This window comes from Diadema antillarum, unplaced genomic scaffold (genome assembly GCF_040938485.1).
Source record: "Diadema antillarum isolate AM-2024a unplaced genomic scaffold, OU_Dant_1.0 seq00000790_RagTag, whole genome shotgun sequence".
In the NCBI taxonomy this organism is placed as follows: domain Eukaryota; kingdom Metazoa; phylum Echinodermata; class Echinoidea; order Diadematoida; family Diadematidae; genus Diadema; species Diadema antillarum.
The window spans coordinates 1-24,831 of NW_027271677.1; the positions used below are offsets into that span (position 1 = coordinate 1).

Genomic DNA, 24,831 nt, shown 5'->3' on the forward strand with positions numbered 1-24,831 from the left:
ACACAAGATAACAAATCGCTCATTTTCATTCTCGTATTTGTATTTACAATCAAACATACGGTCATTTACAAAATACATGTACACGGTATACATAAGAATTAGATGTTAGATGCGTGTGTGCAAAATGATTGATGTAGCAGTACTTATACAGGCGTACCGGAGTTATTAACTACCAATGGTATATACTTCTTTTGCAAGACACTCGTTTAACACTTTGCGTGGACTGCAGCCCCTCTACCCCACCCACATACGCACATACACGCACTCTTTTCTTTACAGAAGAAAAATACATTTCGCTTTAAAAAATTAACGTTTCTAAAACAAATTACAACTTTATCATACGAACTCCAAGGTTCCAAGATTTCCAAGGTTCCACCTCAAGAACTCCCGGACTGGGCGCGTAGATCCCACCACAAGCAGACGAGTGCTGAATCTCCCCCACCCCACCCCATTCCCTTCCCCCCAACGCAAACATTGCCAGAAGTTCCGCTGTTCTTCAATTGATGCAAGGAGGTATCTCTCTGAAACCTCCTTGCTCGGTACACATAGTCATGTAGTGGGAAATATACAAAAAGAGTCGAGATATTTGGGGTGAGGAATCCGACCCATCTCACAGATAAAAGTTACTGTCAGAGAAAAATATACATGTAGTTCGCAGTCAGAGAGTGTTTGAGGTTTGCGTTTGAAAGTGATGAGATTAAATTTTTATTTCTCTAAATCCCCGACCTTCCTACATGTACTACCCGTCTTTATCAAATTAAATATGTAAAAACGGAAGGAAATACATCTGTAGGCTTTGATTAAAAGAAATGCAGTTGCACATTTCTACGTTTCATTAGTCTATGGGGGCATCCACGCTTGATATGAAACGCTTACACATTTATACACTATCATTTTTTCCGAAAAGATGAATACTACGTTGTCTGTTGCAGAACAAAAAAATATAATATGCAACTGTCATAGTTAGATGATTAAGCGTACTTAAGCCACACCCAAAAGACATCTGTCCGAAAATAACGACTAAAGTGATCAGTCGGTTAGAAAAAAAAAATCTGTTGTTCGATGTTTTATAATTATTATTTTTTTCTTACTTAAACAGCCACTTTCAACTACTGCCGCGTCGATACCGTTTGTGCATTGAAAATTTTACCTGAACCCCTCACTTCCACCCGCCTGCATTCAAAGCTTTCTGGCTTTGGCGACGTAGTATGAAACCGGAGAGATTACGACTTAGACATGGCAGAAGACGTGCATGTGCATCGTGATGACCAGTAATTTGGGGTTATCCCCAACACCCACGAGACACACGGCCCACGAGTTCGACATTGAAAAAAGGGTCCGTGAGTCATACAGCCCATGAGTTCGACAACAGGCAAATAAATATGGCCCAAATGAGTTCGACACTAATAGGTAAAAACAGCCCACGAGTTCGACAATTCAACACAGGGCTTAATGTGTCGGTACGTCTCGCGGGCCTTGTTTGCTTAGTGTCGAACTCAAATGGGCTGTATGACTCGTGGACTGTATAACTTGTGGGCTGTAGGACTCATGAGCTGTATGACTCGTGAGCTGTATGACTCGTGGGTGTTGGTCTCGTGACGTGCACCCAGTGATTCTTGTCATAGACTGGTATTCAAACACAGTGTGCTCAGGAACATAGGACGTCTCCTCTCTTGTCTCTGTTGCTGTTCACGTCAGACGCACGTCCTAACTACGAGTACACACAACCGTCTACGTGCATACAAGACCAAGTTACGGACATACACAACCACAGTATCCCAATCGCGTGGCGGGTCAAGCTTCTGAAAGCATCCTCATAAATCACTACTAATATACGTTGCATGTATCAAACATAGTAATAAACGTCAAAATGATCAGGGTTATCAAAATACAATATTACAACAAGAGGAAAATACCATTATCAAAGAAACAACCGATCTTGCGAAATATTACTCAATATATCGTGATACTAGAATAACAAAAGTATTAAAATGGCATAATATTTTATATCACGAAAAATGTTTCTTTTATAATAGTGATCAAGGAAAACGGCTCAGGAAAAACAACAGTAACAAGAGGGAGGCAAACATGTATTCAGCAATCCGTTCCATCGTGAATCTCCATCAGCGGTTCGACCGCGGCATCGACGTTGTCACACCGGTCTTGGTCGTTGTGGACAACTACGACGTCGCCATCTCGACCACCGCACGTGTCTTCCACGCGCACCGTTGGCCTCTTCGGCTTGGTGGACGAGTCGGTCGACAACCACGGCTGGACTTCGCTCGCCCTGTGGTGACCGTAGTGGTTCTGAAAGGAATAATTATGGATCAGATAGGTATCATTATACATGACATTATGTAAGTTGTGTGTAGGTGTACCTATACATTCTCAAAAAATTATGTAATTATAACGTGATAAATATCAACAGATTTCGTACTGTGAAAGTGTTTCGTGCCGTTAACATATTCAATGCTTGTCTGGAGTATTCGGGATTGGCTGCCTGACATGAACGCACGTGGTCAAAAGGCGGGGAAAACGGAAGCAGTTAAGACACGAAGAAGAAGATCACAGCAACATGGCAGTGGTAGTAGTAGTAGAAGCAGTGGTAGTACTATTACTAGTAGTAGTGGAAGTAGTAGTAGTATAGTAGTAGTAGTAGTAGTAGTAGTAGTAGTAGTAGTAGTAAAAGTAGTGGAAGTTGTGGTGTAGTTGTAGTAGTAGTAGTAGTAGTAGTAGTAGTGTAGTAGTAGTAGTAGTAGAAGTAATAGTAGTAGTAGTAATAGTAGTAGTAGCAGTAGTAGTAGTAGTAGTATAGTAGTAGTAGTAGTAGTAGTAGTACTAGTAGTGGCGGTGGTGGTAGTAGTAGTAATAATAATGATAGTAATAGTGGTAGTAGCAGTAGTAGTAGTAGTATCAGTAGCAGTATAGTGGTAGTAGTAGTGGTGGTTGTGGTATATAGTGTAGTAGTATAGTAGTGTGAGAGAAGGGGATTTAAAGTGATCAGAGGGAAATACAAAGAAAGGGAGATCATAATTATTATTGGATGACACTAACAAGAGCAGAACACTAAAGCAGTATGGTTCATACTAAGACTATATTTTTGAATGTCCTAAAGAGACGAATCCATATAGCCAATACGATTATTGTACATTTGTGATGGTCAAAGAATTGGAGATAGGCTGATGTCCTCTACGAAGAGCTTCTAAAAACATACTATAAATCGTGACAAAATGTGCGTTAGATGTTTTGTATTAGTGTTGAGAGCTCGGGAACACTGGAATACATCATTCTTCCATCTAAAAGCGTATTTTGGCAAATTCATCAGTCACTCGTGTAAAAATTGTTCATGTTAAGACGAGGCAAAGAAATGATAACTTACAAAACTATTGGTCTACAAAAAGAATGAAAAAAATTCAAATAGCGCATAAAGTGTTTTCAATCGCAGACGTAGACGTTAAAGTCGGATGTGTTTGTGAAAACGGATGTGCGGAATACATGCTGTATATAAGATAGGTCGAGAAGTATATATGGTATATGAAGGACTAATTCACGATGCAATTTGATGATGGATAAGGGGGGGGGGGAGAAAAGAAAGGCAGATTGAGGAAAGGGAAGAGAAGGGGAGAGGGAGAGGGGATGAGATCGATGGGGAGTGGAGAATAAGTTCGGTAAAGATAAGAGTGAGAGAGAGCAAAAAGAATGGCAGAACTGTTGATATATGATAATGAAATCAAAAATGTATTTGAAAATTGATTAATACAATGACATAGAGATAAATAGATGGATGGATACATAGATAGATAAATAGATAGATAGATAGATACGAGGGAAAGAGAGAGGGGAGGGAGAGAGAGGGGAAAATGTAAGAGCGAATGATACAAGATGATTAGAACCAAAATGGATTTGTAAATCAGTGTAGATAGATATACACAAATAATATATATACAGGGAAAGATAGATAGACAGATAAAAAGATAGAGAGAATAGATAGATAGATAGATAGACAGATAGATAGATAGATAGATAGATAGATAGATAGGTAGATAGATTGATGAATAGATGGATAGATAGATTGATAGACAGATAGATAGATAGATAGATAGATAGATAGATATAGATAAGTATAGATATTTAGAAAGAGAGAGAGAGAGGGAGAGAAGGGGGTGAGAGAGATGGGAGGGGTAAAGAGGGAGAGAATGGAAATGATAGATACTGAATCCGAAAGGAGAGAGAGAGAGAATAGTGTCATGAAACCAGTGCACTGACACTTTTTTTCTTGATTGAAAAGCAATATGACATCATAATACTAACTTCTCCATCTGGCAGATGAGAGCTAAGACATACATGCACTTTGAAACAAGTTTTCCATATCAATACCACTACGGTGGACGGTGGGGGATTAGATGAGATATGACAATCAAGCCCAGGAGTTAGAGGCTGTCTTTATTAATATTGACTATGGCCAATATGGCCACCCTTCTTATTCGTAAAAGATCTCACGGGACAGCCCCACCCCTCTCCCCAAAAGACTGCATTAGTATTATCATCTTTGGTAAATACGTATACCAGTATTAACGTTACCCCCACAAAAAAACTACAACAACAACAACCCAAAACAAAACATGTAGTAACCCCATCCCCATAAGAGGAAGTAAACATCTACTTATAATTCAAATGACATTTTTGAAAAGACAAATAAAGAAGATTACACCAACTGTTAAAATACCAACAATGCTGTTTATCAAAGAAGAATGGCAAGGGGTACCTGATGGATCGATAAGATCATAACAACTAACAAGAAGTCAGATTTTCTGACTCACCAATCAATTAAATGACGACAAGTTGTTCAGCAGATGTGCGATGCATCCTCATTCTTTTTGACCGTGCATGCGGTGTGTGTAGATTATGCATACATTTTAATTGTGCAGATGGGTGCAGCGAAATGGTATGACGATGAGAATGGACATGGTGGAATGATGGGATGAGAAAAAAAAATAACAACAATAGCAGTGTGATGATGACAAGCGAACAAAATAACACAATATGGCGATGATGTTACATCAACAGCAAGGTGAACGAACTTCGTCACCCTTCCGATTAAGTTCATGCGTGGAGCATACATTCATAATGCGATTATTGATACTGTTGCTATTATATTCAGGCGAACTAAATGAACTGACAACAATGTGGGATACTGATTACAGGCAAAGCGATCTGATTTCTTTTCGTGAAAGACAGAGCAACTAACAAAATCATATCAGAGTTATATTTTGGATTTGGAGGATGATTGGGAACGGTATTGCTGACAATTATAGAAAAATGCCTGTGATAAGATTATGTCCACAAAATTTATCATAAGCCACAATCTTATTCAGAGTGTGCGCAAATCATTGGGACGCTGTTTAGAGGGGTGAATGTTGCGTGAAAACAATGAATAAAGAGGAACAATGTGCAACTAAACTTTCCCTCTGCTTTATAAAGTCTGTACTAGGCTTGTTGTCTAAGACCTCATGGATATGGCGGGATCAGTAATTTACCAACATGCCCTTGGTCCAACAATCATGATTGTAATTACCACTTGTAATTAAATGCACAAATACAAATGTTATTTTCAAACGAAGTTTCCGCAAGAGTCAATTGGATTCAACTTTCTCAATGCATTTGTTATCCTGGGCATATATCACTGCTGTAAGAAAAGAATTCCAAGTGAACGCGCGAGTAGTATGAGTAAGATCCAAATATAGCATGCAAGAAAGATAATACAGATAATGTTTAAAGGTAATTTCTGCATTTGAGGGTGCCGATTTCAATATAAAATTGAGACTAATCAAATCGGGAGATAGGATGGTTCTAAGAATACACAATCCCGTGACTGTGCTCCAAGTGCATAACTATTAGTTACGAATCCATGCAGTGCATATATCAGAGTTGAGTTCAAGTGTCTATTCAGTGACTTTATTCGTGTCAAGTTTCAGTGTCTTTTCACGATACTATAATACTCTTGTGGAGTTCTGGTATCTCTTCGGTGTAGTCGCCAGTGTTAAACTCTTGTATATGCACTCAAAAGTATTAACTTGTGCTGGGTTATACTCTATTCACTGTATTGAACAGTGTTGAATACTAGTGTCTATCCGGTGTATACCGTGGTCAGTGCTAGGGTCTACTGAGTGTATTTACCCGTGTTGAGTTCAGACGGCCACTCAACGATCCCGCCCGCGGCTTGCCGTTATGCGATATTATCGATAACTTAGTGGCCGATATCTTTGTGCCGGTGACGGAGTCTTCGTAGGACCCGGATGTGTAGGTTCGGCTAGGCTTGCGTCGGCCACATAGACGGCTGACAGGCCGCACGAACTGGTACATCGATGGAGTAAAAGCAAAAGGTTTCATGAACGTGGGAGAGGAACAGTTTCAATGACAAGGATTTGAAAAAAGAATGAGCAAGAAATGATTGATGAATGCGGTGCCAATGCGTTCGAATGCGGGTGGATATCATAAAGAAGATTATCTATCACTCAGAAAATTGTCTTGGTATTTTTGGCGTCTTTGATGTCACTTTCATAATGATGTAATTTGTCTGACACACACAAGATCGACATTTATTTGTTGCACTTGAACTAGAGAGTAAATTGGTCTCTTAGAAAAGATGTGATGGAGAAATAAGAGGACTTTTGCTTTCAATTAGTGTCATTTCCTCGATCTAAGAAGCCATTCTCTTGGTTTTATGATATTAGTGGAGAGTTTATGAACGAAACATCTTCACTCTATATACATGCGGATCCATTGCATGAGTACATGTATATCATGGCACGATTATGACTGGTCCATGAAAACACCAATAAACACTCTGGCAGTATGGAGGGTTACGAACTGACAATGGCAATGAGTTGTTACGAGATGTTTTGGGTTGCGTGGTAATAAAAGAAAATCAATCTGACACGTCATCGTTTGCAATGAATATACGAATAGTTTGTTCGCAAAAACTGATAAGTCCATATTTGCCAAATGGAGATATTTGAGATCGAAGGTCAAGAAAAATAAAGAGCATAATAAGAACAATTTTGCTTCTTTTGACCGTAACTTTATGTACCTTCATACGTAGTGACCAATATATCATTCAAAAGGTATTATTTTGTACTTTATGACAGAAACCGTACTTCAAAATCTTCAAAAATGGACTTATCGATTTTTGCAACCAAACTCTTCATACGATGACGCCTGAGAACGTAGATTTATTGTGCCCAGGATATGAAGATGGGTGTGAAATTATGAAAAATGAGAATGGAACCGAACCATCACGTGATAAGAACGCAACAATTACTACATCAACTCGGCAGAGATTTTGCTGCTCACCCGTTGTCTGAAGAACTGCGTGGTGACCGTATAGAGTATGGGGTTCAGCGCAGAGTTGACGGGTAAGACGAAGACGGCGAACCAGGCGTGGACGGATTGGGGTATGGCAACACCTGTAACAGAATAAATCAATGAGTCTTGAAGAATGAACTGACTGGAATGACTCTAAATCTCGAAAACCACCTACTAAAATTGATATTTCAATTTACTATTAACCATTCGTGTGCTCTGAGTGCTGATTGGCACAGGAAACCCTATAGCGTTGTACACACTGTCCAAAGTTCCTGGCACAAAAAAAGTTAAACCAGCTTCAGTGACAAACTATCTTTAAAGACCACCTGTCCAATGGCACCACTTGAATTATTCCCCATCAAGGCATTTTGCATGTTAGTTAATGAGTCTACAAAGACCCCAGTCCTCACGAAGACTGCTCTCCCAGCCGCCCTGGGTTTTTTTTTGCCTCCACATTTCACACATGAAATTACTGAAATATCGTCAGCATCCGCTTAAAGGGGTTGTATAGTTTTGGTTGAGACCTAACTTCAGGTTTCTAGCATTTTTGGATGAGATGATGAGAAACCTTTTATGAAATATGACAGAGCATGTAATTCCAAGAGGATCTCAACGTTTCTTTGATAAAAATTGGTTTTGAAATGGCTGAGATATCCAAAACAGGTCCACCATAATCAAAGGTGGGCTATGATCGCTTTGTTTTACTTTGTTATTGGATGTCTCAGCCATTCCAAAACCGATTTTCATCGAATAAACTTTGAATTCCTCTTAAAATGGTTCGCTCTGTACTATTTCATGTGTGCATTCTTGGTATCTTGCAAAAATTTGATAGTCCAATCCTCCTTTCCACCAATACTATATACCATACAAAACGCAAAAAAAAAAAGCAGATCTGGACTTAGGTAGTGCGCCATCTCGAGTTCGATACCTGCGTACGATGCAATCTTCACGAGGATGATCGGCATCCAGCAAATGAAATCGGTCGCAACGATGATCGTGAATCGCTTCAGTAGGTTCCAGTCTTGCGACTCTTTCGTTGACCTGTATGTGGACCACCGGAAAGATTACAAATAAGACTCTAATGTCGGCGACACAGGTTCGGGACTAATTCGTATTACACCATAGCAAAGGAAAAATAAGGACAGTCGATTTTATTCAATTCAATTAAAATTCAAGTCACGCCCAGGAAATTAAACTGCTAAAGTCATGGATTACCTATACATGTGATTTCATCAACAACTGATCAAATCTATTCTTGGCTTTTTCTCCCTCTGTCATGTCTTTAGGAATATCTTGATTACTTTTAATCACGGCAGGTGGTATAAGGAGGAATGTCTTCCTCCTCTTTCAAAAATCGACGAATCTTAATCATGAATCTGAATTCAAGCTTGACATAGAATTTGGCTCGTGCGATAATGCGAACAGAAAAAAAAGATTGATATTAGTACACATAACTATTCAATTCTCCTATTTTTACATTGAAAGCGTGTCGCTGATTAAAATATAGTTTTGCATGAGTTGGTCGGTGCTGTCAGGCAAGCTGCAGGGAAATCTTCTGGTTGTCGAGGTCAACCATCTTTGTTTTTCAAAGGTTTGTATATGACTGTCTTATACAACAGATAACACACATCAAGATCTCTTGCAGTTAGTGAGGTTCCATCAAACACTGACCGCATTGCAAGACTGGACTTTCGCACGGTGGCGAACATCTGGGCGTAGGCGTAGAGGATGAAGAGGAACGCGAAGAGGTTGAAGAGCACGAACACAACCAGGGTGAACTCCCAGCCGTCGTCGAAGGGGCGGTCGAATTGGAGCGGCAGGCAGACGCCGTTGCCGCCGTAGAAGAACTCGCCAAAGTACGGACGGTGGAGCACCGGAAGTATGGCAATCAGCATAGCGGCCAGCCAGAAGGCCACCATGAGCGAGACGGCGTGGGCCAGGTGCCGCTGGCGGAACTTGAACGGGTGCACGATGGAAATGAAGCGGTCTGACGTGATTACTGCGTCGGGGGTGGGGAACGAAAGGAGTTCGAGACAAGGTGATACGGTAAGGTCAACAACAAAGAGAGTAACTGTGAGAACGAAAAGATTATCGCCACTTGTATTATGCTAAAACTCTGATAATGATAATCCTGAAACAAGAGTGATGATAATTAACGGGGTTCTAGTATCAATGATGATGATAACGATACAATTCAGAAGATCCGAAAAATAAGAACAAAGGAAAGCAAAGGGCAAAAGCATCTGACGAAGAAGAGGAAGAAGAAGAAGAAGAAGAAGAAGAAGAAAAAGAAGAAGGAGAATTAGAAAGTAACAAAGGAATAATATGGAAAGAAATCTTACTTAAAAAGACTAACACATTTGATTTAAAGGCAATTTCAGTCTTAAGTCATGCATGCATTCCGTCAGGTGCAGTTCTTCAATTCCTGTTTTCTCTGAAATCTATACCTTACATCAAATTAGATCAAATTGACACGAAATGAAATGAAATGAAATGAAATGAAATGAAATGAAATGAAATGAAATGAAATGAAATGAAATGAAATGAAATGAAATGAAATGAAATCAAACTTACCAGTCAGAGTGAGAACGGACATCTCACTGGAGAGAAGACTGAGCAGACCACACATCCGACAAACCCATCCACTTCGCCAGTCCAGATCGTTAAAGATGTACTTACCCCTAATAAGAACCAGAGGTAAAAAGGCACACGGAATACCAAAGTGACGGTTCTCCAAAGATGACGTCATATATATCATTAAATCAGGCATGCGCAAATGCATCATGAGAACATTTTATAGAGCGCTACAGAACGTAAACTTTCATGACATATAAATGACAACATTTTCTCTATATTTCGCGCTCCCTCCTTATTAAACGTAAATACATTCTAAACGTGAATACATTTTAATGTACATACTCCTGTGATATAATTCCTGATTTACTCTGTCTTATGTTCTGTTGGAAGAAAAATGAGAATGAAATGGATGAACTGAATTGAACGGGGCACATGAAGAGCAGCCTGTTACATTGATAGTACAACTTAATTGAATTGAATTAAATTGAATAGAAATTGAACACTACAAGCTTTTACTAACCCGTAAAATTGTGTCGTCATATTCATAGCAACATATTTACTGTTGTATACCTAAAACAATAAATAGTCTTTCAAACTTTTGTGAATAAGATTATTATAAAACAATAGGAATTTGAAGGCCATCCATCTTTGTGCTGCCACCTACCGAAACATGACGTCATGCAGGCCGATAACCAGGAGATAGAGACCCATAAGAAAGTCAGCCACCGCGAGGTTCATGATGAAGAATGAGTGGACCTTGTTGTCCTCGCTGACGAAACACCGGGCCAGGATGACGAGGAGGTTGCCAAGGGAACCAAGAAGGGCGACCAACCAGACAGCAGCTCGCAGAACCCAGTTCCCGAGGAGGTTTTCCGCGGTCGAAATCCCGTCACCTTTCGGCGAACAGACGCGAACGTTGGGGGCGTAGCCGCACATGAAGAAATAATCAAAGTAGCTGCAAAAAAGGCGGTAATGATTATATTCATGAAAACGTGAGTGCGGATGTAATATTCAAGAATGCTTTTGGACCCCCTACCCTGGATAATGCACTTTGAGGCATTGCGCCACAAAAGTGATTTGAATTGAACAGTAATCTTTTCCTCTCTATGGCATTTCCATTCGCTTGCATTCAATCAACAGATATTTCGGGAAAGAGAAGGGATCTGAAGAATCTCAATGAGAGAGGAATAAGAAAAAATAAAAAGTATAAGAAGAAGGAGAAAAAAGACGTTGAAAAAGAATAAGAAAAACGAAAATGCAAGGAGAGGTAAAAGAAGTAAAATAAGTAAAAGGAGAATAGAAAAATGCAGCTTGGTGACGCTTTTAAAGGATCCTATTCTCAGACCCATTTTCATCTTCTCCCGGTTTATTCCATTTCGTTATGAGAAAATTGCGCTGCAGAAAATTTTATGTTGTCAATAATGGTAATAATTATTTTTATCTTATCAACAGCAACAACATATTATGAGATGTTAAACTGTTTCCTTGAACTAGGTTTCTTTGGATGAATGGCTATACTGTCTAAGAGTGCAGGTATTTGGGGATTTGAGAATTTGTTCCCAACTTTTGACCCTTTTAAAAGTTTAAAGAAGAAATTAAATTTAGCACTTTCACTTGACCTTTGACCTTTTGACCTTTTACTTTTGGCAAGAAACTTCCAAGAGAATCTGTATTGGGTAATACATGCATACACTAAGTTTCAAGAAAAAAAAATCCTGCATGCATTGCATAGATAAGAGGAAAATAATGACATTTTGATGAGTTGGCCTTGACCTTTGACCCATGACCCCTAAATTCCTAAACTTCTCTGGATAGCTCCAGGAGATTCTACCTTTAACCATTTCTGTGTCAATGAGTCAATTTTGCACATATTTCGCACACAAACTTATGGGGCAAGAAATCCATGTGGCACACAAAGGATTAATGCGACAGTTGCCCGCTCCCTCGGTGAAACAGTCACCACCGCTGTCCTCTTACAAACAAACGTCGACGAATTGCTCGACCTGGACGCGAAAGTTACAATTTCTGATGCATCTATCCTGCAGACTATGCTATAGCTCATACAAATGTGGATCCACGCGAAGAAATGCTGGTATGTCTTGTACAGAGAGGCAATATTCATGATAAGTTTTTAACAAAATAATGCGAGGATTTGCGCGTATAGTAACAAGGAGAATATGTAGCTCTCGCGCGCATTGTCGAAGCGATGACATCACAAACGTTGCAGTATACCAAAGGAAAACAAGACTGTCTTGTTATTATGTCATTAAAAGTGACTAGTATCGTAAGATCTCCTACTCAATCCCATAATCGAGTCGCAATTCAACAACCACTAATAATCTCCAGCTTTCCAAAACAGATGAATTTCAGGTTAAACAAAATTTGCTCGGAAATTGGAACATTTCAGTCATGCCGCAAGGAATACTGGACACATGTTTGAAATAAAAAGAACACGGCAAAAAGTAATCCCAGAACAAAGCATCGCAAATATACACGCAGTTTACGACAAAACAAAAACAAGGAAATACTCACATATTGTTCAATCTCTTCAGAGTTTCAAAGAGCCCGCGGGGCACCTCTGTCAATTTGTTCTTTTGTAGGTCCCTGTTTGAAAAGAAAATATTATACAACGCTCAAACAGTATAAAAGCAGTCAGTCATCTGCAGTCATAAATGGACCGTGCGTTGGCGAGTCTGATTCGAAAAGGGATAGTGAGTATCAATATCTTTGGAAGACAGTCTCCTTTCTTTTTTAATCCTGGCATTAGGAATGGAAATACAACGTGCCTTTCTTTTTTCTTCCCTAAAACTACCCCCTAGCTGTGCTTGAAAGAATAGGAGTGAGAAAAAAAAACCCACATTTTTTTTTTTTACTTCCTTTGAAGGATTACGATTCCGTTGCTATCGGAAGTGCCAGTTTTTTCCTCAAAAATAATGCGTCTCTATACTAATAGTTACTTGAAATAAAATAAGTTTTTTTTTCCTCGTGATAACCATAATCTACGTATTACTGCCGCCTACATATACGTGTATAATTTTTGCAACATAGAATAGCAGGGCGTTTATTTGGTAACATTGATATGCACTATGTCTGATGCCGAAATCTTTCCAGGTGAAACTAATAACAAATCATATACACATAAGTATGTATAATATGTACATAACCATATTGTTTTTTTTTTTGAGGAGTATAAAATGCCACACTTTAATGATTGTTGGTGATTATTATTCTTAAAATGAACTACATGTGCTAATAGTAAGAAGGAATATATCGTCGGATGAGAACCAGAAGGATGCTATTGGGTTGGTATCACGTTGAAGAGCTCGATCTCTTCTACGGTTTCGTGTCGATTTTACATTATTTTCTCTTTTTTTTCTTCAGTAAAATGTGAAGAATGAAGGGCACCATTTTACCCAATATGTGGAACAAAGCTTAGAAATCCACCAACTTTTTGATTAAATAACCTTTTTTTTTGACATCATACAATGGATTTTTTCGTTTTTATTTACGCTCAAATCTTAGAACACGATAGCGCCCTTCTGGTTCTCAGCTGACGATAATAGGGAGCTTTAGATTTTGACGCGCGGACGTTTGAGACGACGAGTGCGCTGGACGTTCTCCTCTCCCCTGCGTCGTGTAGAAAAGTAGCTTTAGATTACGCTGGGACGCAACGTATAAAGAATTAAATCGCGCCCCCATATGATCGGTGCATGAAGTAGTTGTCTACGTTGCAAATTGTGCGGACGTAAAAATAGCCCAGTACGCGTAGTGAAAAACTCTGGCGACGCAAGTTAAAAATAGATCGACTTGACGCACGCTTCTGCGCATGCTCAGAAAATTTTTTTCCCTCTGAACGTCTCCGTCGCGAAAATCTAAAGCTCCCTAATATGTCTTTTAAGAACGTACAGTGACTCCAGCTTTCTCATTGGATCAAACGAGTGTTCCTCGATGGCCGATATTTCGTTGTTACGCAGACTCCTATACAAAAGATAGAAGATTGAAATTCAAATTATTTGTTTTTCATTCTTACACAAACATTTTCTCTCTTGGCATACAGATAGATGTACCTAATGTAATACAATATTATGTATTATGTATTATATATATATATATATATATATATATATGTATATGTATAAATATATATATATATATATATATATATATGTATATATATATATATACATATATATTCATATACAAATCAATAATAACATATTCATATATATATATATGTGTAAATATAAATCTTTGGCAGTTGGCCCTATTCCTCTTTGCAAATGATATATTTCATGTGCTCATTTTTTGTGTTCTGCAATCTTGACAGCAAAATATTTTCATTTTTTTTTTCTATAATGATAATCTATATTCACATCTTACATCAACTGGCAATAAGATTTAGGACGGTGCTGAATTATGCCATCTCAGTTTACCACTATGGTACAGTTGACAAAATAAAGGCACTCTATCCTTTTCTTCCGGCATTTATCATTGATACTGTTTCTTGGCTGGGTTTTTTTTTCTATTTAGCGCCTTTTTTAAAATCAAAATATTCTGTAAGTTGGCTATTCATTGTAAAGGTTATCTTAAGATTTTACTGTACACTAGAAGGCCCTGAGAAGAGATGATCACCACATAGACTTTTAAAGGATTGTGTCTTCCTTCATACTCACATAGTTGTCACGTTACCAAGCCCCTCAAACATTCCGACCTTTATTTCACGGAGATGGTTGTTCATAATTGTACTGTAGATAAAACAAAGAGAAATTACACTAAAATAAAACTATGCACTAATATTACTGCTCTTACCGCTGCTTCTGCAGTTACTACTATACTACTACTTTTACTTCTACAACAACAACAACAACAACGAACTACTACTACTACTATACTACTACACTGTACTACTACTCCTACTACTACTACTACTACTACAACAAATACTACTATACTACTACAACTGCTACAACTACTTGTTGTAACACCACTCCTATTTATATAACTACTGGAACCATAATGGGCTCCATAATACCAAGTTTTAACAATAAATTTTACTCCATAGAGGGCATCTCGTACCACCACCATCATTTTGCTCACTCCTTCGGTCCTTTTATAACCCAGTAACAGTCGCACAAATCGCACTGTGTTTTCTTCACTTTCAACAATTATTCGACTACAGATTATTGACATCTTTATACCTGCTGTATGTGGATGATATTTAGAAAAAGCAAACAAACAAACATACAACCCCCAGGTGTTTCAGCAAATCTCAAGTACCATAACAGTCGTGTATTGCGTCATGCTGTCTGTCTCGTTTAACAATGTTTAACCCTTTTCTTGCCAATGATCCAAATGTGAACACATTTCACCCACACATCTATGAACCGATAGTCAATATGGCAGACAAAGGGTTAAAAAGGAAATTGTTTCCCATTTTTTTTTTAACTTTACATGATTATTGTAACATATTTACTCTTTTCAGCATTAAAAAAAAAAGAATTGCAAAAGAAGAAGAAGAAGCGAACCCAATCAAACTCACAAGTGAACGACGTTTCTGACCGCAGCAAAGGAACCCGGTTCAATGGTGTGTATGAAATTTTCATCAAGCTTTCTGTAAAATCAAAGAAAATAGCAAGAAAGTAAGAAAGATAGAGTATCGCAAACGTTATGATAGCAACAATAAAGTTAGAGACCTGTTGTACACGAGATTAACTTAGGCATTGACAGTGATCGCAACTATCCAAGAAGTAGTAAGTCAGCTCTTTATGAATTCTAAAAAGGTTTCATTGAAAATCAGGTCTACTGGATATCGGCAGAACTGACTGGAATTTCCCTGTTTAAGCACGTGAAGGAATAAATAGAAATCAAATCATAGGTATTTTACATTTGCCATCATATTATTTGACCTTTCGACATCTATCATTTTAAGATTCGAGGATTTGCCGAGTCCACGCAAAACAAAAAAGGCTAAACAAAGTCATATGGAAATGGAATATTGCTCAGCGCCCCCTCTTCGGTCTGAAAATGATGTATCAGGGTGGAAGTTATCATTGTCCTGAAGAAGAAAAGAAATGCTTCAAAATACCTCATTAAGGTCACGGGGAATTGGATAATCACTCATCGAGTCAAGTAAGGTGAAGTTTTCTTCAGTACCCTGGTTTTCGTTTCCGTTGCTGGTTTATAGCATCAACTGCCGCACGAACGTAACTCAAGATTTCAAGATACATGTAATGGTATTTACAAATGTGCAGTGAATACATCCACACATTCATTCTTCCATTCTTGTTAGTTAGTTAGTTTGTTTTTTGCGGGGGGGGGGGGGGTAGACAACCATTTCAACTATCATGCCTTTGTACTCTCTATTGCTTTGAACACAAGTATGTAAACCAAAGATAAACATAAAAAGACCGGTATTATGTTCAAAACATTTGTTTATTTACTTGTTTATTTTTCGTACACTTAAGTCATGCTTATTCTCAAAAAAATACCCAAGTAGGATGACACCTTCAAATGTATGCATGATTCATCCTGACCACACTAGCAACTCTTTTTTTTCAACCGTCTCCTGTCATACTATTATAAAAGGAAAGTTTTCCTGTTTAGTTCAGTTGGAATACTTGTCGCATACATCAGTTATTGAAAGGTCGTCAAACCTCCAGCAAGCGTTTGGGTTGCTTTGCTTGGCTATTAACCTTCCTTACTGTTATCTTCATAAGATATGAACGTATTCTGAAAGCATTTTATAGTGTGTGTTTGTTTGTGTGTGTGTGTGTGTGTGTGTATGTGTGTATAGAGTACGTTTGTGTGTCCACATAGGAAAATGAATGTGTTTATGTGGGAAAGTATACATATTATATATATTCATATATAATCGAGAATATTATTGTCTCGATTACACAGTATACTTCCAAAGATGACAGAGGCGTACGGTACGAGTATCAGCATCGTCCCAATATATATATATATATATATATATATATATATATATATATATATATATAATAGGAGCTGTATGTAGGAAGTATGTATATGACATATGAATATGAATATATATATATATATATATATATAATAGGAGCTGTATGTAGGAAGTATGTATATGACATATGAATATATATATATATATATGGGTGAAAACGTTGAACGATGTACAATTGGGCAAATCAGGGGTCAAAATTAAAAAACGTCACTCACTGATATAAATATATCTCAGTCAAATGTCATTGATATCAGCTTTCTTGGAAACCCGATTATACTGGGATATCTCCAAGGGTGTTGTTTTTATTCAAGATTAGATAGAACTGTGACATATTGGCGAACGTCTCTGACTAAAATAAACACTGTTTTAGTGAAAATTCAAATGAAGGGTAGAAAAACATTCAAATGAATATATTTTCATCTTGTTCATGCTTTTGAAGACTGTGTTAATTTGTTCCTAAAATATTGTTTACCTCCTGCGAAGTTTACAAAAGCTAATACACACGGAAGTTAAAGTAAAAGTGGAGTTTTTGTCATTTAAGCAGAGATTTTTATATTCTTATCTTCACTTTCATCTCATTTGAACAAAACATATAGCAGGGGTCTCATTTGTTTAAATGTTAATGTTCACTAGATACTAATAATGAATTTAGTGCATTTCGTTTGGTCAAATCCCCATAAAAGCCCTTTACAGATGCTGAAAGTAAGCCATGTTTTGATCAGAGACGTTCAGGTTTCACTCATAGACGTTCCTCAGACATAGACAATAAAAACGATGTACTTTGATCCATAATTACGAGGTTTGTGAACAAACAACATTATTCTTTTATTAAACACATGTTTATCTTTTGTGAACAATTCAGAATGGTAATTTCAACTTGAATTATTTTTCATAATAACCGAGTGTAACTACAAACCTCCAAATTGTAAGAGGAATTTCGATTTCTACACCAAAAATCAACAGCAAACCTGTCCTTGTTATATTATTCATATCTTACAACACTTTTGAATGACAGACAAATAGAAATTACATGAAATACTTGAAATTTTGACTACCTTACCTAAATTATTTGTTTATATCAGAGACATTTGCTTTTCCATCAGGGACGTTTCGGCTGTAAGTTATCACTAGAATTAAACACCAAACTCCCTATTTTAAAAGATGCTCGTAACTCAACATTCCACATTCATTGAGAAATCATTTACCGAGGAATATGTCAAGAATTGTTTTTGTTTATAATGACCACTACTTTGTATTTCACCTTCCGGTGTATGCGAAGGTGTGCCCACATGCTATCAATATCGTATATGTTTTCTTTCAAATGTTGTTCAAATCTATAACAAAGGTAAACACGAATTTACTAATACTATTTTAATTTGACCACTATACCTCAAATATGATTGTATGTGTATGTCCGGCCAGTTCGGATTTTTATTAGGGACCGTACCTGGGCCACTGTTATGATGTCGTCTCAGAAAGCTGTAATTAAACTATACTCATCATAGAAGCATCAAATTCCGCTGTGCTTTTTTTGTATACTATGGCAGATATAAATTGTAAACGCCAAACTCAAAAGAATATCAACGGTGTGGTACAGCAAACGTTTGACCAAAAATGAACTGAAAACCTCTTTCAAGAGGTTGACAATGATAACATTACATATATCATATTTTACCTGTCACATCGGTAGGGGATTATCAATCCTTCTTTCTACTCGAAGGCGATACATAAGTATAGTGTTGTAGAGGAAACTAAGTAAAGGGACATTCTTACTAGACATTTTCTTGTTTCATCATAGATGTTAGTATTTTTCCTTTTCTCATGTATTTGGCTTACAAACCTCAAAAATAATACCACTAGAACATCTCACCTTACTTCTAAGAGAAAAGGAGTCATTACAGGGGATATTCAGCCCAAATATGAGCTAGCCGCTGATAAGAAAGAATAAAATCTTACGGGCTCAAGAAAAAAATAACGAAGTTATGACCTTTTGAAGTTTCGCTAATTTTTCAGGAAACAGTTTTTGAACGGTCATTATGAATATGCTAATGGCAAATGGAGCTTGTCATTCCCTCACAACTTGCCATAATGTTTGCACATAAACTTTTGAAATTTTCAGTTTTTCATTCAAACATAATTATGCCCGAGGCTTTAATCCGGGTATATCTAACTGATTACTATTCTGAAGGTAATCAACCAGGAATAGCATCATGTTTCAGATTTCAAAGACAGAAAAATTGAATTTTCGTTATTTTTTGTACACGATCAATGGAAAATTGTGAGATTATGACATGGTTAGCTCACTCATTTGCATATTCTTATCAACTGTACGAGAACTTGTTTGCAGAAATTAGCAAAACATCAAAAAGGCAGTTAATTAAGGGTGCAATTAAGCACAATTAAGGGTGCAAGTATGCACCGCAGGTGTGCTGCTATTGTTACAAATTAGGTGCAAATTTGAACATTTATTTCTTAGCGTGTAAGCCTCAGATTTTACAGCCTCAAAAGCAAACGTAGTGATGTGCATTAAAAACAGAGTCCGCATTATAACATTGAATTGTATTTCCCCTCCACTTGGTATTCCATGTCCTCAATCAGCGCATGGTACCGACTGCGTCGCTTGCTACCTGAAACAGGGGTTGGGATAGTCATTATTTTGTAAACAGATGGCTCCTCCAAGATGTCCGTCCAGTCTTGCCAGTACCACGGCCGTTGTCTGGAACTTGTAGGCTCCATGAACATGACTGAGCCTAAAGATCCTGAGCAGGACGAAATTCTAATATTCGGAGCATTTAAAATCCACCCGGTCTTCCCATCTTGCTGTAAGAAAAAAAAAGATAGAGTTAAAATGATATTAAAATAAATTTATCATGCACTGGAAGAACAATGTACGCACAAATGAACGTCTCTGATCAAAATTATAAAATCAACGTTGTTTTTAGATTGCGTAGATTACCTAGAACGATGTATGTATACGAGGGCCATATACTGTGGAATAATGAAAGATCTACTCCTTATTGTAGTAGTTGAAAATGTGTAAAACGTTCAATGTAACGTCTCTGACGTAAACATCTTTGCTTATCAGTACTTAATGGGTTTGATTTTTACAAGATATTGACATTATATTTGGATTGAGGAACCAATGTGCTACAAACATAGGCACCAATTCGCCATGGTGGGTCATTGATATTGGTTTGAGAGCAGATCCTATTTGTTCAGAGAACGTCTCTGACCTAAATCTGTTTTTCTTACATTTCTGCCTCTCTCACAAAAAATACGTAAACTAAAGTGACTACTACATAATAATCATAGACTATTGACCTATTACTAGTCATAAAACATATTTTCTGTCCTGGCAATGTGTTTACACTTGCTCAATCAACAGAAAATCTTAAATTTGAAACTCTTTTACATATTTTCAACATCTTTCAGGAAGCTTCATTTTTCTTAATATTACAACACGCCCGTGTTAACTTGGTTCTACTTGTTCCTATGATACTAACTGAGCCCATCCAGACATAAATTTACTTTAATGTTCTCATAATTTGTATAGTGGATGTCTTTATTTCATGAAACAGTAATTTTCAGAGACGTTTTTCATTTTGCTCAGAGACGTGCGGTCTTTGATTTTCGTGCAGATTCTTACATATTTACTGTCTATCCTTTTTTAATTTACCTCTAATCCAAAGATTAAAATACATAATTTCACAAATGATACTGATTGGCAAATCTACGGAATTATAATTCTAATAAATCGGCACAAACACCAGGAAAGTTTTTGTTATTACTCACATTTTCAAGATTTGTGGGCATATCTGTCGTTGAACTGTGCTGACTCGATTCCAGGATGGCTCGTCAGTGCGTAAAATAAGCATGCAAATAAAGTATCATGCAGTGCGAAAGTGTCAGATGAGGGAATATCCCTTCAGAGACTTTCAATCAGGGACATTCGTTTTGATCAGAGACATTCGCCAATTCGGGTTTTCAACCAGAACTTTTGTGGACAGTATGCTACTAAAGTTGCCAATCATCAAAGTCGCCTGGCTCACACTGACATACTGATATCCACTTTTTATCTCAAGCATAATCCACTTTCATTAATGACACCATTAAACAACAGAACATCTCTGATGGTTATTCAGTATAATTTTCTTTAATGAGCCACCACACGATTATTTCACACAGCTCATTCAGAAATTTTGATGGAATGGTAGTATGGATAAGACGCGAAATAAATATGGCCTTAAATGTTTTCATAGTCATCCTGAATTTTTGGCGTCAAGGAAAAGATAATTCATTCAGAGACGTTCTTTTTAAGACATAAGTGAATTCAACGTTTCCTGATAAGATAAATAATACACACGTTCATGGCAGAAGTACTTGATTAAATAGTTGAAGTGTGTGGGCTTACTCACAAGGAAAAACAAATCTGTAGAATTGCATTAGAACAAAAATTAAGACGTGTGATTCTGGGATTTTTTCCCAAAATATACATTTTTGTCAATTTTTTCAGCTTCAAGGCATTATTCTTTTAAAGAAAATGCAGTAAGAACACTACAAAGTATATATTTTCTGAAAGGTACAACCCTCCCCTACGAAATGATACCTAAAACCATGAAAAACACCCCCAGGTGACAATTTTACAAGGGTTTGAATATCGAAAAGCCCGAAAATGGCCAATTGTACATCGTTCAACGTTTTCACCCATATATATATATATATATATATATGCTTATATATTTGTACATACTTAGTGTGTATGATATATTCCAATTTTGTCCTATCACTTACCTTTTTAAAGGGGCTGTACAGTTCTGGTTGAGCTGGCGATTCATGTTTTGAACATTCCTAAGTGAGATGATGAAAAGCCTCTTATGAAATATGAAAGAGCATGTAATTTTAAGAAGGATTCAATGTTTATTTGATGAAAATTGGTTTTCAAATGGCTGAGATATCCAAAAAAAGTGATAATGATAAAAGGCGACAGGCCACGCCTTTTATTAGGATCTCTTTGTTTCACCTTGTTTTTGGATATCTCAGCCATTTCAAAACTGATTTTCATCGAATAAACTTTTGATACCCCGTAGAATTGCATGCTCTTTGACATCTCAGAGAGTGGTTTCTGAATATCTCACAAAACTTTAAAAGCTAAATCTTCACCTCGACCAGAACTGTACACACCCTTTAACCTAGTCCCTCTTGATCCAGGTGTACAAATTGGTACCTGATAATGACATTGGTACTATCCTCTGGTGAGAAGAGTCTTTAAGGACTGAAGATGCTACTGTGGAAAAAGAATTATACCTCTTCTAATGTCATGTGACCGATGACGAACAGAAAAATATGAATAGAACTATTGTCACACTTACAGGACTGCTAGCCGCGGGAGTGGAGCAAAAAGTCCCGTTGATACGTTGGTTAACATGTTGTTATGTAGAATCCTGGAGAATTATTAAAAAAAAGAAATCGAGGAGTGACATTGTATACTTTTCACAAGTGTTTGTTTTCTATAATTTCTGTAAGAAAAAAAATGAAATACTAGTTATACACCAGGAAGAGAAAGATATATACCGTCAAACTTTCACATCATGTAGTACATAAATCAATAGCTCCATATTTAGGTTTGTGGAATTAATAATGTTGCTTTCCTTGAGCAGAAAAAAAAACCAATATTCTGAAAAACTCAAAACAAATTATACACAAATTGAACAGGGATGATGACATAGCAGCTTCACCAAAAGAATGCATTAGTTGGGGCTCACGATAAGAATACATGAATAGGAGGTTCACATATACTTCAGAAATGTAGCATTGTATATTCATTACCATACCGCCTGCTTTGATAATGACAAGGACACCTGTGTAGAATTTATGCATGCTTTCTTCTTTTGTTCTGCTTCCTTCAGCTCCCACTCATACATTCTTATGGTGAAGCTGCTATCATTATATCACAATCCTTGTTCATTGTGAGTGGTTATAGATTTTGAAAACATTCTTAATCCTTATCACAATCACTATGAATTCTGAAACTCTGTACCCATTATAACTAATGTATAAGTTGCTAATGTAAAAGTCTGAAAATCATCCGGATGTCTCCTTTGACGGGAAAGACACAAAGAGAGAGAGAGAGAGAGAGAGAGAGAGAGAGAGCGAGAGAGAGAGAGAGAGAGAGAGAGAGAGAAAGAGATGAGTATCAGACATTTTCTTTTCTTCTTTCTCTTACACGGAGTTTAAAGCCATTATGTGCAGAGATTTGCCGCCCAATTTTAGGGGGATAAAATGATAAGATGGCTGGAATAATGTGTCCTCACCTTCTTATGGTTAATATTTAATACGCATTCACGTGTGCTGGCACGCGCATACTCCAAGAAGAAAAAAAAAAACCCACAACAATTAAACATAAACATTCGTACACACAATACAATGCACTTATACACACACACACACTCGCATACACCCACACGCACACACACTAGTACATACACACTTCTTTCATTTTCTTCCTACATTTTTATGGGTCTTTACCTCCACTATATATATTTGCATATATCTATATCGAATCCGTCGCTTATCCATCAGTACATCCACCTATCAAATTTACTCAATTATCAGATATTATCGTATTATCAACAAACACGTAAACGTGTACCAAATTCAAAGGGATTCGAGGAGCAATGCAAGTGCATGAATAATAAACTCAGACAAACCAGAGATGGTTGCAATGGAATGGCATGAAGGCACCTCATGATATGCAATGCAGTCACTTTTACACTGCCTTAATTGACATCATATACAAGTCAGCTTTAATGCAAAGAGTAAGATTAAAAAAGAATACCAAATGATTAGAAAAAAAAGTTGCTAAGGTCTTCTTGAAAGCGGGCCAGAAATTAAAAAAAGAATATGAATATCTATAAAGAGCTCTCAAGCTTCCATAAAGCCTTGATATTTATAGATTATGTAAATCATATAAGCTGATGATCTTACCGGATTTCCGCTGGTTTTCAAACAGATCTTCGCTGAATTTCCTCCTTTTTTTTGGCATGAATAAGAGATCTTTTATATTTCATATCAAACTTTTATTGTGTCGTTATAACCAAGCGAACATTACTGTTTGGGAGGAAAGGGTTACAGTAAACTATTGTTCAATTATCGACAAAAGCATGATATTTGTAAAAAAAAAATCAAGTTTAAAAAGTTATGACAATATGTGATATGTTGATGCCAAGGACTGTTTTGATAACTGATTATTGAAGTACAGGCACATACACACACACACACACACACACACACACACACACATATATATATATATATATATATATATATATATATATATATATACATATATGGTATGCACCATTCTTGTTTTGACGACACAAACCAATATGATATTTTATCTATATATCTGGCAGTCTTTCTATCTACTCGTTGCAGTAAACGTGAGCATTGCATGGAATTACACTATAAACGCCTACGGAAATGTCAGCAGTGCAAATGAGAAGAACAAGATTGAAAGAAGAGAAAGTAAACGCTCTCATTTTGTTATCACATTGCACTTCATTTTCATGTTCAAGCACGATTGGGAAGTAATGTCTTTCATGGACACTTACGTTGATGATGATGATTGTACTTACTAGACAGCAGTCACACACTAATTTAGCAAAATGCAGTATCCAAACAAATTTTGTATATTAAAAGAATAATACAAAAATGCACGAAGAAATGCTGTGAATGGAATTTCTTCTTCTTGGATTGACTAACATATGGGGATATACTGAAGAAGATATAGAGAAAAATTGAAGTAGAAATGAAAGGACAATTTTGGAAAAGGAGAGGTAATAAATTGAAAGCAAGGGTATCGGAAGAAGACAAAAGCACAAAACTTGTAAATTGCCTATATCGCAATAAAA

The 24,831-nt window shown here is 37.0% G+C and overlaps 1 protein-coding gene across 1 annotated transcript in view; it reads right to left on the reverse strand.

Annotated features, from left to right (window-relative positions):
- Nucleotides 1–2,094: 2,094 nt before the first annotated feature.
- The window catches only part of LOC139739213 (uncharacterized), a 65,471-nt gene continuing 42,734 nt past the window's right edge, over nt 2,095–24,831 (reverse strand). Inside the window, exons 12-23 of the mRNA XM_071649825.1 lie at nt 22,291–22,362; nt 15,482–15,553; nt 14,616–14,687; nt 13,849–13,920; nt 12,475–12,546; nt 10,607–10,897; nt 9,940–10,046; nt 9,037–9,364; nt 8,294–8,406; nt 7,354–7,466; nt 6,178–6,354; nt 2,095–2,307 (exon numbers count right to left, since the gene is read on the reverse strand). Of these exons, the coding sequence (XP_071505926.1) occupies nt 2,095–2,307; nt 6,178–6,354; nt 7,354–7,466; nt 8,294–8,406; nt 9,037–9,364; nt 9,940–10,046; nt 10,607–10,897; nt 12,475–12,546; nt 13,849–13,920; nt 14,616–14,687; nt 15,482–15,553; nt 22,291–22,362 (1,702 nt within the window). The remainder of the gene's footprint in view (nt 2,308–6,177; nt 6,355–7,353; nt 7,467–8,293; nt 8,407–9,036; nt 9,365–9,939; nt 10,047–10,606; nt 10,898–12,474; nt 12,547–13,848; nt 13,921–14,615; nt 14,688–15,481; nt 15,554–22,290; nt 22,363–24,831) is intronic.